The sequence below is a fragment of the Equus przewalskii genome, chromosome X (genome assembly GCF_037783145.1).
Source record: "Equus przewalskii isolate Varuska chromosome X, EquPr2, whole genome shotgun sequence".
Lineage (NCBI taxonomy): Eukaryota > Metazoa > Chordata > Mammalia > Perissodactyla > Equidae > Equus > Equus przewalskii.
Window position 1 is genome coordinate 95378520 of NC_091863.1, and position 16571 is coordinate 95395090.

The 16571-nt window shown below is 38.7% G+C and overlaps 1 protein-coding gene across 5 annotated transcripts in view; it reads left to right on the forward strand.

Moving 5' to 3' along the window:
- Positions 1 to 16571, forward strand: part of DOCK11 (dedicator of cytokinesis 11) — a 180606-nt gene that overhangs the window by 100989 nt on the left and 63046 nt on the right. For 3 of the 5 annotated variants that reach the window (XM_070604660.1, XM_070604664.1, XM_070604665.1), the window contains 9 exons: positions 731 to 877; positions 3929 to 4012; positions 4830 to 4941; positions 5442 to 5480; positions 7092 to 7270; positions 11960 to 12076; positions 13701 to 13776; positions 14340 to 14449; positions 16262 to 16373. In XM_070604660.1, the coding sequence (XP_070460761.1) occupies positions 731 to 877; positions 3929 to 4012; positions 4830 to 4941; positions 5442 to 5480; positions 7092 to 7270; positions 11960 to 12076; positions 13701 to 13776; positions 14340 to 14449; positions 16262 to 16373 (976 nt within the window). The remainder of the gene's footprint in view (positions 1 to 730; positions 878 to 3928; positions 4013 to 4829; positions 4942 to 5441; positions 5481 to 7091; positions 7271 to 11959; positions 12077 to 13700; positions 13777 to 14339; positions 14450 to 16261; positions 16374 to 16571) is intronic. The other 2 variants (XM_070604663.1, XM_070604666.1) reach the window with 1 other exon arrangement.

The window sequence follows — 16571 nt, forward strand, 5'->3', positions numbered from 1 at the left end:
CCTCACCAAAAAAAAAAAAGAGATGTACAAACTTGAGTTCTGACAGTTCATATGTTTTCAAAGTCTAATCTTCAGAGACTCTTCCACATAGATTTTTTTCCTATTTATCATGTAAAATGCATTACTTTTGAAGCTTTCCCTTTGTCTTGTGGTTTAAAAATGTCTATGTTTAAAACATTCATCTGGGAGAAGTCACATACAAAGTTAAAAACACTTTATGTAATAGATGTGTTCCCAGAATGTGGTGTTATACATTAAGGTGTATTTTTAAACTGTTTTAAAGGTACAAAGAAATTTCCTTCGTATAGAAATAGTAAAGCTAAGACTTCTGAAGTAAAATATGCTCACCTCATATTCATCATTTTTATCAGAATTTTCACAAGATGGGTTTACTGAAAATGAGATGCATGGATGCATACATACTTTGTCAGGACAAAAATGGAATGAAAAACTGGGATGTGTCTGCATCTCAGGAACATGATTCCAACGTTGGATCAGAATGACCCAATCTTGTTAATGATTTCAGTCAGTTACATTATGAGAGGTCCAGATAGTTCCTATAATGATCTAAAGTATCCGTTGAACTAGTGATAGCATTTTTAAGTTGGGGGAAAAATTATACTCGAGTGAAAGAAACACATTTATATATAGAACCTGTTTGAAAATAAAAATGGCAATTGATTTGGACCTTTTGCAACTCTGACTTTTTTCTCTGCCTATTTAATTTAAGCTTCCCAGAGGCCAGAGATTTCCTGAGGCATATCATCACGTCTTACATTCATTGCTTCTGGCAACAATCCCCCATGTGACGATTCGCTATGTGGAGATTCCTGATGAGTCCAGAAATGTCAATTATAGTTTGGCTAACTTCCTAAAGGTGAGTTAAAGGCAGCCAGAACATGGTAAGGAGTTATTCTTCACCATTATGGTCTTGAAAGCCAAAGACAGTATTACCTACTTCCTAGAGACTCAGCTAGATCTTTGTAAGGCTGCTGGAGAAACTTTTGACTGAATTGACTGATCAATTCAGTTAAACAGCCAAGTTTGATTTTTTTTCCCCCTCACTGAGATGGCTAATTAATTAAATCAGAGGTCCCACACAGGTGGCTTAGCCAAAGGCATGTTTTGCTTGCTTCACGTGATGTTTTTTCAAATATATTAATTTGAATGCCTTTAGATGGGGCCTGTACTTTCTAGGTTGCCACAATCCCCACCACTCCTTAGTGTACCCCTGAAACTCTTTATGTGTTTAAATTGCTTCTCTGATTCCTTTTGGCCTTTGAGGTCGCAACTCTTGAACGAAAGCAACCTGTTTGCTGACGTAACCACCATCTACATGTTGCTAATGCATGTGAATGAAAATTGTTAGTTTTGGTCAGTGAGATTATTTTGTTTGAGAGATACCAGGAACTCCTCTATTTATGAAAGAGCACTTTTACCGTTGTTATATTGTGTTGTTATCCGTATGTAAGGGGCAGTGCTAGAATGCAGTTGTGCTGTAAAGGGGTAACAGTGTCTATTCGTTGCGGAGAAGGTGCGTGGGTCGGTAATACACTTAGTTTTCACTTGCTTCTTCCCACTCTCCCTCTTCTCACAGCTCTTCATCACATATCAACCTCATATTAAGAACCTCATGGTCAGCAAACCATCCAAGCGGTTTTAATGTCTAACATACCCTTGTTTTCTTATTAAAAATTCACAACTAGGTTTTAGAGCTCCAGAGTGTGATTTTCTGATATAAGTCCTCCCTTTGCCAGAATTAAAATAAAGTTTGAACACTATTACATACGGCTTTTTGTGTATTAAAAACCAAGCATCCGCATATCTTTTCAAAGTAGTCTAAGGATGAGACTATCTGAAATGTAAAATCTCACTTTCTTCCGTGGAGTTGAAACTTAAAGTTTACTCTGTAAAGGGAATAGAACATAGTTGGTTTAATAACAGTATTTACTTACCAAGCATTTGTCTGTTATCTGTGTGAGGATTCAGAGATGTGGAAGGCTGTCTCTGTAATCACATTCAAGTACCTGTATAGGATAAAGTGTGGTGACTCTTATACTGAATTCAAACAAAATGCAATAAGAAAGCAGGAAAGGGAGGGATTCTGACTGGGGAGCATGAACAGAGACTAGAAGAATAGTTCCCCAAGACAGGAGATGAGCGTGTTGCAGGTAGAGTCCAGGGCCAAAGATGAGATATGCGCATTCGGGAATTGCTTAGGAGTGAGTGGGAAAGCCATTTTGCAGAGAGTTTAGGCTGTGTGGAGGTAGCTCTGGAAAGGGCATCTGGTGCCAGATGATGGAAGGCCTTGACTGTCAGGCTAAGGAATTCAGATTGTGATCTGTATGCAATGGGGAAACACCAAAGACTTTTGAGGGTAATTTTATCGCTGGTATGATGGAAGAAGGGAGAAAAAGACCAGAGTCAGGGTAACCAATTAGAAGATCGATCGGTCCCCCCTTGTCTGCCTGGCAGAGTCCATTCATCTTTTAGGCTCAGCTCTTCCCTAACCTTCCCATGCGGTGTTGATCACCCCTTCTGTTGTTTACCTGTCCTTGACAGCCTTCTATGGGCCTTCTTCTTGTACTGTATTTTAAGTATTTATTTGTCTTTACCATTAGACACGAGTAAAGACCATGTCTTATTCATCTTCGCATTCCTCTAGGATGCGATGCATTGTCTCAAACACAGTAAATCCTCAAAATGTTTGTTGGGTGAATGAATAAATTTATATAAGCATACCTCATTAATATAGGTGAGAAGTGATGGGATCTGAGCTAAGGTAGTGGCAGTGGAAGTTGAAAGGAGAGGTGAGAAGTGAGATGCAAACATCTGGTTAATCAAATACTGAGTTCCTTCTATTTCATAGGAATATTCTAGGCACTATGGAGAACATAAAGAAAAAGAGAGAGTTCCTATTGTCCTATCTAGATGAAAACACAGGAAAAATAATAAGTAAAATACAAGCTAGTATAGAATGAAGTGTTGAAAAGGGCCTGTGGACCAAGGTGGTTAAGGAAGATGGGACTTCATCAGAACATTAAAGAATGGGCAGGATTAGGTAGAAATAGTGACAGAATTGCTACCTAGGCCTAGCATGAGCGAAAACCCAGGGGTGGGAATACACAGTGCATCTTGAGGGGATGAGCTGTACTGGGAGATAAAACTGGAAAACTGGCTTGGGACAAGATTTTGAGTGTCCTTGAATACCGAGCATAAGGAGTTTGAAATTATATTCAAGGCAATAGGGAACTATTGGAAGCTTTTGAGAAGGAAGATGACATGACTAGGGTTAGGATTTAGAGATTAATGTGGGAGCAGTTAAATGGACAGAAAGATTAGACTCTGGCCTGAAGACCGGTTAGGAGGCTATTGCTGAGTTGCAAGATGATGAGAGCCTTAGCTAGGAGAATGACGGCAGGCAAATATCAACAGCTAGTAGGAATGTCACAGAGGGAGAATGTTTTAATAGGCCAAGACTTCACAAGACACAAAGAAAAACTTCCCTTTTGGTCTGAAATGTTCACATAGGCAAGCCCCACTTTCAATAGCTAACTGACTACCCGACACCTCACTTTGAACTTTGAGAGTTGACCAAAGTAAGGCACTGTAGCTGAGTATATTACATATATGTGTGTATACGTAGATATATGTGTGTATATAGATGTCTGTATTTGTGTATGTGTATATACATATATTTTGAAAATTGTACAGTTGAGTCTCAATTCCAACAATAAGTCACTTCCCCTTAATCTGTTTCTTTAAGGTCACCTACAGCTCTGAAAGCTAGTATTCTATCCTCTGTAAAAGTCAGAATGTCATCTCCTTAATGTGGAACAAATTAAAAGATTTTTAAATTTGAAAAACTTATACTTGACAGACTTTTGGAATTATGTAACTGACCGTTCATTTTGATTTGTTTTGTTAGCGCTGTTTGACACTAATGGATAGAGGATTTGTTTTCAATTTGATAAATGACTATATATCTGGATTCAGCCCCAAAGATCCTAAGGTAAGTGATAAGGACATAACTGTCGTGGCTGTGAGACATTAGAACAGGAGACCAAGGGTGACATTTATTCTCCTCTGGAGGATTTGGAGCTGCTGTTTTTGTTTCGGTACTTCGAGTATAGTTGTACCTCAAAGCAGGGAATATTGGGTAGTGTTTTAGGGGTCCCTAAGACCACCCTCATGTTGGTGGTTCACCTGAAACACTCACAGGATTCAACATATAGTCATAGTCACGGCCCAGATTCATTACAGTGGCACAGTAAGGATGCTCAGCTGGGTGAGGAAGGGAAAAAGACATCAAGGGGAGTCCTTGGCAGTCTACGCGCAGGCATTCTGAGCCCCTCCCTCCTGTGAGGAGTCACAGGGAGCACACCCTCTCTCCAGCAGTGAAAATGCAGCCGCATGTGTGCAATCTCTCTGTTCAGGGCAGCCCATTTGAGACTGGAAGGTTAGGGTGTTTACTGGGGGCTGGTCAAAATTCCAGAGTCTCGGAAAGGAAAGGAAAGCAGGCGTTCACCGGAAATCACATTGTACAAATAGTCTGAGCAGGCTGGCACAGAAGGCACAAGCTTATCACATAGGGAACCTTTCAAAGTCCAATTTCCCAAATACCAGCCAACGACCAGTCTTGCAAGTAGGCCCTTTTAAAGAGAGCAGTCTTGGGCCTGCTATCTTAACTCTTTCCTGCACAGGTCCCATCTCAAAGTATGCTTAGAATACGAAACACTTCTGTTGTAAAAAGTTTTGCCCTGTATTTAATTATTAAAATAGCCAAAGCCTACCAAATATGAATTAATGTATAATTTCTTGCCATTTAGGTTCTGGCTGAATACAAGTTTGAATTTCTGCAAACGATTTGCAATCACGAACATTACATTCCTCTGAACTTGCCAATGGCATTTGCAAAACCTAAACTTCAACGAGTTCAAGGTATGTATTTGCATTTTCCATCACTTGGACTCATTTTCCCTTTTTTGCTAGTGCTAGGATAGTGTATTGTTTTCTGGTTAAACCTGTCATCTTAAAGATATCTCAGAATTGTTACTCTCCGAAGATAGATTCATTAATGATATTCTGCATTTCCGTCATAGTGTCAGTGGTGATATTTGTAGTATGAAGAAATGGTGTATGTTACATAGATTGCTGCTTAAACGCCCATGTCAGATACCAGTAAAATTGCGCTCCATAGTAGTGTTTGGGCTCTTATATCAGACTAAATTTAGAAAAAACTATATAAATGCATTTTTGCTGAAAGGAGCATCAAAAGAGAAATATAAGGGCAGAATAACAGAGTAATATATATGTACTGATTTAATGAAATGCCTTCAGTTATCTCCATTGCTAGTTGTATTGAATGCTTTGTTTGTCTAGCACTATTCTTATGTTACTATGTTTTTTATTTGTCCCTTTTCTTTTCACATATTAATTAGATTTTTTTTCATTTGCGGTGGACCGTTTGACTTCAGTAGGTAGGTTTAACTCGGTTCACTCTAAAGTAGTTTGCTGTCTTTAAAAACAATTGATTTGATGAATGGCTAAGATGGACGGGGGCTTTGTTTGCTTTTCAAATCCTCCCTAGCCAAAATGAGGCTTTAGTTCATGTACCCAGAAAACCTAGGAGGCGGTGTGTTTACTTTTACAATCAGCTTGAGCGTTGTGAGAGGAATTAGCTTTATCACATCACCCTCAGAAAACAAGTTCCAGCTCTAGCCAGCATGGGGGCTGGAGGGTATCTGTTCTTTAAGTGGGTGTCATCTCTCCCAGGCTTGCCTCCCTTCTCTCTGACCCTGTTTAATGACTGCTAGGCCACAGTTTTGAAGGTGTGGATGAACAGATTGGATTTATTCAAATCACTGAAGTGGAAAACTTACTACCATCTCAAAATCTACCCAGATAAGGCCACCTGGCTTGGTCAGTACTGGCCCTTGTGCATGGAAAGTGGTTGGGATTCACAAAAGAGCGTGGCCAATGGCAAGGAGAAAATCCAGCTGCCTTTGTCTCTAGGGGAGTATCTGCTGAGCAGTGGTGTTAGTGATGGAATTACAGCCAGTGAAAATGGAGAGAAAATACTTCAAAACCCAAGCACCCTATTGAACCACCCACTTATTAGATTCAGAGCATGTATAGCTCAAATGCTTCCCCCAGTATTTATCGATAGCCATGAGGGAGTCAGGGCAAAGAAGGGGTGGACAGATATCAGGATTTAGGATTAAGTCTGACTACTCACAGCATTTGTTAAGTGCTAACTGAACACGTAGTATTATATTAAGTGCTGAAGAGGCCGAAAGCGAAATAGAAAACATGTCCTTCAGCTTTATGGCCTAATTGAGTTAAATGGTAGGGGAGAGGAAATAAATACAGTAGAAATCTGTGGAAATTAGTAAAATTGATCACAATCCCTTCTGAGTAGCTATAAGACAAGGCCCAACCAGGATATTAGCAGCTGGGATTTCAGATGGACTGAGGATGTAAAATGCAGTGAAAGGCATAGTTTGAATTGGTGACTTTATGAAATAAAAGATTTGTATTTGTGTGATGATGAATTGGAGTGAGATGAGGCTGTTTTTTCCTTTTGTTCTTGTGTCCCATTGTATTTGGGCCAATATGTAAGGTTTACTGAAACATTCAATAGTTAATACTGTTAGAATGATTCAGTTATCTAGTTTCTCTTCCTTTTTCTACATAAGTAAATCAAGTATTGTATAGAATTACTCAAATTTGTAGTTGTAACTGAATCTCTTCAGATATAAAGAAATGTGTTAAGACATTGTCAAATATAGAATTCTTTCATTCTTGGTCCTATCGTAAGATTTCTAAGAGTTAAGAAGAACTTGGGGACTATGTTACCAACTGAAATTGTCGTTGAGGCTATCATCTAGTCCTAGTTATGAATGCCCCTGTCTAGTGAATTTTTGCATGCTCATTCCATATGATACAAGAATTGGTTAGACCCATTAATAATAAAATTATCACTCTTGCTAGCATGATCACATATTACTAAAGAATAAGTATAGTATTTTAATGTTAAAGTAATTTTTGAATATTTTTATAAATGAGTTTTAAATTTCATTGTACTGCAGATTCAAATCTTGAATATAGTCTATCAGATGAGTACTGCAAGCATCACTTCTTGGTCGGTCTGCTTTTGAGGGAAACCTCCATTGCTCTTCAAGACAATTATGAGATCAGATATACAGCTATCTCTGTCATAAAGAATCTTTTGATAAAACACGCATTTGACACTAGATACCAGCACAAGGTAAGGATGTACATGCCGTCATCAGTATCGCATTAGTAAATTTCTGCTAAGATTTTATATTAAAGTTTTCAGTAAGGAACATAATACGAGCATTGATGAAAGCATTTTTACAAATAAGGTTTGCTTCCGTTTCAGATGATTAAGTTTTAAAAATACTTTTCAGTTAACTGTTGAAGAAAAACACTGGTTTCTCAAATCATATTTAAAGAACAACACTGCTTCGTGATTTGTTACATAAACTAATTATGATTTTTAAAATATACAGTTGTAGCCATGTGTACTCTTTCAGATACATACCTTAAGATATATCCTTAAATATATATCCCTAAATATATTATTGATTATTAAGTGATTAATAAGCATGTCAAGCATGTCAACTATAAACTATGTAATGTGAAGTTTTTCTTCTTACTGAAAAGATTGGATGTGGCTATAAACCTTACACACATTATACATTGTCTATGTGTGAAGGCCACAGCTGCAGTTGTTATTTGCTGCACCTTTAACATAGCTATTCAAATCTTATTAATGTTAAATCCTGTGGGCTAGAAAAAGTAGACTGCAAACTGGATGGATTTAGAATAACCTAACTTACTTGCCTGGTATCAAATGGCTCAAGTAACATCGTACTGTTTCATAGTTAATAATTTGTCCCTTTGTTTTTACATTCAAATATAAATAAAATTATGATATCATTTATTATTATAATCACTTTGGAAAGCTGACTTGGAGATGGATTTTATTTTTTCTACAGTATTCCCATTTGTCCTTAATAAACAGAAAGTGCCTTGTCAGCTACGTTCAGCTATATTTCTTTAATTACAAAGACTTTTTTTTTTTTTTTTTTTTGCTGAGGAAGATTCACCCTGAACTAATAACCACTGCCAATCTTCCTCTTTTTGTATGTGAGCAGCTGCCACAGCATGGCCACTGACAGACAAGTGATGTAGGTCCATACCCGGGAACCAAACCCAGGCCACCAAAGTGGAGTGTGCCAAACTTAACCACTGGGCCACCAGGGCTGGCCCAGAAGATTTTTTTTTTTTTTACTTACAAATTTTGCTAGTTTTCTTCATGTGATTCTATCCTAAAGTAGATTTACTCTTCTTAGCCTTAAGGTGTTATTTCTTTCTTACTGCAGTTTGCATTGTTTTTGTCACATTATAACTATAACATCCTCCCACTTAGTATAGTTTGCTCTATTATGTGCCATTTTCTTCTTCATGAGTGTTGATATTGACTTCACACAAGTTAACTGGTAAAATGTATCTCATGAAAAGATATCTTAAAAGTCATCCATTCTAACCAAGCTTTGTCAAACGTTTAAAAATGCCAGTTACCACTGGGTTCCAGTTAACTACTGCTTATGCCTAGTGGTGGGGAAAAGGATCTTATGTGATGTGGAGGAGAATGCCTTTAGCCATGATTTCAAAGGAGTCACGGGAAAGTACAAAATGAACTTGCCCTCCCTGGAGCAGGAAGTCGTATTTTTCCCCCTGCCTCTTCAGATGAAAGTGAAGGAAAATGGAATTTCACTAGTGTCTAACCTAGAGGTGGAATTTTAAATATTTTATGTCACATATTTGGGCATTATTTATTTTCTTAAATTCTGAGAGCAGTATATGTACACACACACACACACAGAGCTATTGTTACCTGTCAGTAAGTTAAACACTATGCCTATTTGAGTGTTTGAGGTTTTAAACTATGGGAAAGATTGAAATGCCAAGCTCGTTATCCTTTCGGCGACCTCTAAAGCCCTTTCCTCTTTGTTCAAAAGTGTCAGACAGGTGTTCTCTCCAGTAGAACTTTGTTTGCTTCATGGGCCTGGTTAGCCAAAGCTTCAGTTCTAGTACATTGGACGTGGATGTAAATTATCCTGTCCCTGGTGCAGAGTTCACAGGTGGCCTGAGTAAGAGGTCATTTGTCAGATAGATTCAAGTAAAACAGGCTCACCATTAATGATGATGCCAAGGTGTGGGTAGAGAGAGGAGCTTTAAGCCCCCATAATTTCCATCAGGTCTCTCAAAGTGACCCCAAATAAATAGACAGTCAAGAAAAAAATGCTTCCTATTAAAAGGCTGCCTTGAGACTAGACCCTCTAGTCGCTCCTGTGCCCCCAACTATATTGCCTTTCCTCAGCCCGTCCTGTAATGAAATTCTGGAGGTGTCACTGGCCCCTATTGTGTGCTTCTCATAAACTGCTTTGGGAGATCTCCCTGCTTTTATAATTACCATGAGACATCTTTCCTATTCAGAACAGGAATGTCCAGTGTCTAACATTTGCCCTGGGGTCTGTGGCAGTTGCTGTACTCGCTGCAAGTAATGTCGACACCTAGGAACTAAAATTTCAACTTGGACGGTGGGCAAGTCTTTGTCCCTTTTTTTTATTTTTTAAAGTAATCCACGTACGTGGTAAAAAAAAAACAAACAAAAAACCCTCTCTACCATGCCTTACCTCCATGCCCCAATTCATCTCTCTAGAAGCAGTTAGTGTTATCAGTTTCTCATATACACTTCTATTTTATGCATGCACAAGCCTGTATGTAATGTATGTATAATGGAACCATAATGCAGTTTTTCTTTTTTCATTTAATACATCCTGAACATTAGATCTACCAAACTTAAAGAAAATCTGCATAGTATTCCATCATATGGACACATCTTATTTATCTATCCTGTCTTCTATTAATAGATTCTTAGGTTGTTTTTTGTCTTTTGTGCTGGCAAAACTTTTAATGTATTTTGCACTGACTCTACGTTTTCCTGTGTTGTGTTCACCTGAGACACTGCAGTACCTCCTTCCCCAGTGATCACTCACTATTGGAACTAAAATGGACCCCCATCTAGAAGCTATAATATTAATAATAGCAGCTAAAATTTATCGAGGACTTACTTTATGTCAGTCACTGTATTAAACTCCTCACATAAATTAATATCATAATTATTATCCCCATTTTACCAAAGAGAAAACCGTGGTTAAGTGACTTGATCACAATCAAGTAACTAGTAATGGGAGATCTGGAATTCATGTGTGTCTAAAATCCAAAATCTGTGCTCTTAATGCTCTTAACTACTAGACTATACTGCCTCTCGAATCTTAAGTGGGACGCCGAAAAATTAGAGGACCATCAGAAAAGGATGATCACGATGGTGAAAAATCTTGAAACCAAAACCATGTGAAGAATAAAAAAAAGTAATAAGGGCTATTAAGCCTTGTGAAGAGTGAATTAAGACAATTCATGGTAACTGTCTTCAAATATTTAAAGGGTTGCCATGTAATAGTGGAAGTAGGCTTACTCTTTGTAGTTCCAAAGGGCAGAGCTGTATCTAGCAGGGAGAACTTACAAGGAGTAAATCAGCTAAAGGACTCCCTTTCTAACAGAACCTGTGAAAGGGCTGGCATGTTTAAGAAGTTTAAAAACTAACCATTTGTCAGGGATGCAGGTAAGGGCCATTCCTGCCGCGGACAGGAAGTTGGACTAGATGGACTAGATCAGTGCTTCTCAAACCTCCCTGTGTACGTCACTATCACTTGGGGCAGATTCCTGGGGCCCAGCCCAGACCTGCTGAAGCAGAATCTCACATTGCTAGAGACTATTATTGATAGGCTTATATGATAGAAGTAAGTCCATTAAGAGGGGTTCCTGAAATTCACAAACGAGAAAGTGCAAACGGCCAAGTGACATAAGAAAAAGCGTTCAACCTCTAGAATAAATGCAAATTAAAGTAGCTATGAGATACTATTGATATACTTTCTGTAGATTGACCACTGTGCCCTAGTAGTGGAATGTCTATAGCTGAGAAAATAATATGTGTAAGAGGTACTGCATTAATTAACACTACTAGTGGCCAGCTTTATCTACATATTTACAAATATCTCAGATCTCCCAAGTCTTTTTTTTTTTTTGGAGGAAGATTAGCCCTGAGCTAACTGCTGCCAATCTTCCTCTTTTCGCTGAGGAAGACCGGCCCTGAGCTAACATCCATGCCCATCTTCCTCTACATTATATGTTGGATGCCTACCACAGCATGGCATGCCAGGCGGTGCCATGTCCGCACCCAGGATCCGAACCGGTGAACCCTGGGCTGCCAAAGTGCAATGTGCGCACTTAACCGCTGCGCCAGCGGGCTGGCCCCTCTCCCATGTCTTGTAATTGATTTAGGGGGCCAAGATCACATTACTTTAATTGCAGCTTTAATCAAAACAAAAACTGTTCCTTGAATGAATATAGTAATCACCATTTTTTCACTTCTTCCATTTATTCATTCATTCAGCTAATGTGTATTGACCATCTGCTCTGTACCCAGGCACTGGGGATGAAGTAGTGAATAAGACAGACAGGGTCCCTGATCTTGTGAAACTCAACCCTCACTGGGGTTAAAGAACGGGACTAATATGATTTGCTTTATAAGTCAACTGCTATTTAAAAAAATAAACTTTTGCCTTTTATTTTAGGTAGTTATGTTTGAGGGATATGATTTGTCTCTATATCGTGTATAAATCCAAATACCAACACACTTCCCTGGTTATTAGTTTTGAGACTATAAATGTAAATAGACTCATGCTTCACTAATTTGCTATGGATGTTAGCCTGCTTTTAGTCTTTAAAGTGATACATGGAGCCAACTTTATTTGTAATACATAAGTATTATATACCAATTAAGCTTTTGATGATTATTTTTCAGAACCAGCAAGCCAAAATAGCACAATTATACCTCCCATTTGTTGGACTGCTTTTGGAAAATATACAGCGATTAGCAGGTCGCGACACCTTGTATTCTTGTGCAGCCATGCCGAATTCTGTAAGTAGTAATGTGTTTCTGTTGGTGTTTTATCTTGTTTTATTGAATATCTTTGGAATTGGGGTCATATACTATCTGGTCTCAATCTTAATAGTTCACTTTCGACTCCATTTTTCCATTTACGCTTTTCCTAGAGCAGTACTTCTCGATCTGTAATGTGCACATGAATCACCTCAGGGATTTGTCACAACGCAGATTCTAAGCAGTAGGCCTGGAGTGGAGCTTGAAATTCTGTGTTTCTAATAAGCTTTTGGCTGCTTCTGGTCCAAGGACCAGACTTTGAGTAACTGGGTCAGAGAGAACACCCGGACTCCCTTGTACCCAGTGTTTGATTTTTAAGCTTTGCAGTTGTTCTGTGCCTTCATATATTTATTCAACGTGAAACTGAACAAAAGAGTCTTGACTTCCAGAAGGCTAGGCACCGGGGATTAAGCTGTATTCCTTTGCTTCTCCCGTCCCTTGGCAGCCTCCTTTCACCGCTTCTTGGTGAGTCACTTTTAGCTCATCACAATTGATCTGTGCTTTTTTTCTCCCCTTAGAATCTTAGAGTTGAAAGGAACTTTGAAGGTGCTTAGTCTCCCATTTGGCAAAACAACCTTTTGCCATTGTGTGATTAAAACTTTCCTTCTCACATTTGACCCAAAAGGTTTTCTATCCACTTATCCTGGTTTTGCCTTCAAGAGATACCTAGAGCACATCTGTTCCCACCTCCACATGTTACCCCTTCCGTATGTGCCTTCTAAATTTTTCTCCAAGCCAGATTTCTCCACTTTCTCATTTGTCATTCCAAACCCTTGACCTGCGTTCTTGGTTACACTCTTCTGAATATGCTCCATTTTACCAGTGACCCTATTAAAATGTGGTGCTCAGAACTGTATACTTTATAGTCTGCCCAGTGGAACTATGAACTCCCACCCCACCCACACCCCATGTTCTTTATGGACCAAGATCACCTTCACACTTGCAGTAGCTGTGTCACATTGTTGGGGGGCAGGTTAAGCTGTGTCCTTTCTGGCTTCCTTTGGAAATTCCCCCTATCAAATGTCCCAGTTGATTTGTCAAGCCTGCCCTGCCCTGGGTTCCTGAGTAAGCTGTTTCTACGTCTCCCTGATGGTTCGATTGCCTGGAGCTCCCAATCATGATCCTGTGGACCAGTTCAGTGTGGATGCTGCATCGCCTATCTGGCTGTCAGGCTGGTCTTTCCTCACAAACACAGGAGCTCATGCTTATGCTCACTCTGCACTTGACAGCGGTATTTGGAAATGTTTCAGTTGTCTGTTCTTTCTTTTGCAGCTCAGGTTCACCTAGGGCTTCTGGTCACACCCCTCCTTCTAGCATTGCCCCTGGTTCCAAGGAGGAGAACTGAACCATGTTTAGACTGCACCAGCTGCAGCTTTTGTCGGCCATCTAGAGTTATGTCATTTGGCCAGAGGTCATGGTTACAACTGTATGCTAGTCCCGATTTTTTGAAGAGATGTCACCTGAATACCAATACTGATAGCTGATTGAGACTTTCACAGTGAGCTTTGTTCCAAATCAGTGTACATCTCATTCTGTCAATTCCGACTTCTTATCCTCGTGTACAAATTTGGTTAAATGACAGAGATATCACATTGTGTTACAGGCATCCAGGGATGAGTTTGCATGTGGCTTCACTTCACCTACAAACAGAGGGAGTCTGAGCACTGACAAAGACACCGGTAATTAAGTCTTTTAAAGATTCTGTGTTACATGGCTGTTTAGAAATGTACCCTGTACTTCTTGGTATTTTTGAAATATTTCATAATAAAAACTATATGTAGCCTGACCTCTACTAAAGTTTAATTAAAATCTGACTCATACTTGCAGCCACATTTCTTTGCTTAGGTGTCCTTGTCTAAGCTTGTTTAAAATGTAGCTTGGTATACTGAGAAAATAGATGATAATGAGAAAAACACTGGTTTCCAATCCTCTTATCTGTCTCCAATCTTGGACAAGACACTTTCCTTTTCTGGACCCAAGTATCCTTATCTATAAAATTAACTCTCAAATTGTGTGGCTTAGTTTCTTGTAGTTTCATACATAGTAAAGTTTTCGAGAAGCAGACAATTGCTTACCCTTTATTTGGCTTCTTATGGCATTTTGATACAATATATAAACTTCACACTTTAGGTGAGCAAGCTCTATTCCCTAAAATATATCTTTACTTAAGTTAACCTACTTGTTGTTAAAAATATTTTTGACAGTTCCTCCTGTTGCTAACAAGCACTTGGCTTTTTTCTAGCTTATGGGTCTTTTCAAAATGGACATGGAATTAAGAGGGAAGATTCCAGAGGTTCCCTCATCCCAGAAGGAGTAATAGGATTTCCAGATCAGGGCAGCACTGGTGAAAATGTAAGAACCTAAATATAGAGGATAACCGTCATGCTGTGTTAGGCTACAACAATCTGTCTCTTTATATAAATAAGCAGCTTTCTACTCTCCTGTAGTCCATCCTGGATCTGTAAGAAGCATCCCATAATTCTTCGATGTTGTAGCAGTTCCTTCCTATCCTGGCAGCTGCTACTTGGATATCTGAAACTGTTTGTAGAGGATAAGGCATTCATCTTGAAGAGTTCTAACTTTGAATACCTCTTTTAACCTTAGCACACTGTAACCTGTTCTAGAGAGGGAAGGTTCAAGTTTAAAATGTCTCATGTACCTTGTCACTTAAATCACTTCTGGCAGGATCGATTCAGCCTTTCATTCTTTTGTAATAGAGTAATGACATTAACATGGGAGAAAAAAATATCTAGGTCCCCAGATTGATATCTCAGCATCCTAGCATCACTTATTAGGAGTATATTCTCTAATTCTTCAATCAAATTGTTTCAAACCTAACCCTAAAATTTGGGATATGTCTGCCTTCAGACAGAGAAACCTCATTTTAGAGCAGTAAAGCCTTGTTACGCTGCTATGTAAAATCATAGAATCATATAAAATTAGAGCTAGAAGGTCTATAAAAATAATAAATTCTAACTCTCAATTTACAAATGAAAACTGGAATTGGGACTTAGGACAACAACACAGCTATGGCAGGCCCAGACCTGAACCCAGGCTTCCTAATTCCGGCACTTTCCCTCCTTAAATCATGGTGCTCTCAGTGTGCATCAGAATCACCTGCGGGTCTTAATAAAAAGAGGTGGCTGAGCCTCACCCCTGGAGTTTCTGATTCAGTCCGTCTGGGACGGGGCCTGCTAATTTAGATTTCTAAGTTCCCAGGTGGTGCTGATGCTGCTGGGTGGGAACACTCCCTTGAGAAGCAGTGGACTATACTTATACCTTGAGCCTTTGCGTAAATAGTAATTTATCCACAGAGGGTCCTGTTTCACACCATTTAGAATTATGACAACAGACACTGTCACAGGTAAAGCAAATAAAGGACAAAGAGGCTGAATGACTTGTTAGTAGTCACACAGCTAACAAGCATTCAGAACCTAGATGTTTTGCTCCAAGTGAAAGTTCATTCTTAGTAAATCATATATAATGTATATCTCCAGCCAGTTTAGCTCAACTGAAAGTACTGGTTTTTAACAAGGGTAAATTCTTTAGGAGATTATTATTACTCTATTCATATAAATTCCCAAATAAGTCAGATCTTGTCCTGCTTAACAACTGATATTTTAACAAAAATCATTAAATAATAGGAACATCACTATATTGTAGAGGCTTTGCTTTTGAAGTATTACTGGGTCCTCTTTAATGTAATTGTAATATTATTAGCCCTTTTTTATATAGACTTTCTGACCTCTTATTTGGAGGCTGGATTTTAATAAACTCTGAGAGATTTAAATTAAAGAGTTTAAAATGTTTCTTATGCTTCCATGTACCTTAAATTCCTCCTCCATGTAAAAGCTATTTTTCCTGGAATAGCCACATACAGTTATTTAAAATTTTTACTGCTAAAACACAGAACCTATGGGAATGAAACATACACAGTATTCATGGCCGTATCTTGAAGACGACCCCAAGGTAATTTCCAGTGATATTACTCGGTGCAGTAGCAATGATTTGAGCCCACTTACCTTCCAAGTGTGATGTAAAATTTGGATTTAAGCTTAGAATTTTTCTAAACAGGACTAATGATAAAAGTAATTATTGAGTTAAAGGCTATGGAAAACTATAGTACCAATATTGTTTCACAAACCTTCTGTCTTTCTATTACAGACCCGACAGAGTTCTACAAGGAGTAGTGTATCCCAGTATAACCGACTGGATCAGTATGAAATCAGAAGCCTCCTGATGTGCTACCTGTATATAGTGAAAATGATTTCTGAAGGTGAGTTACCAGCATATTAAGCATGGACTCTACTAGACGTCCACCCTCACAGGTTCATAGGTTCGTGCAACAAATATCTGACCATCACCTCTATGGAGAACACATACACACTAGAAGCAGATCGTTGAAGACTCTGACCTTAAAATGTTCCTGTATTTGAACTTAAAATAGGTTCATTTTGGTCATTTCTTTGAAATA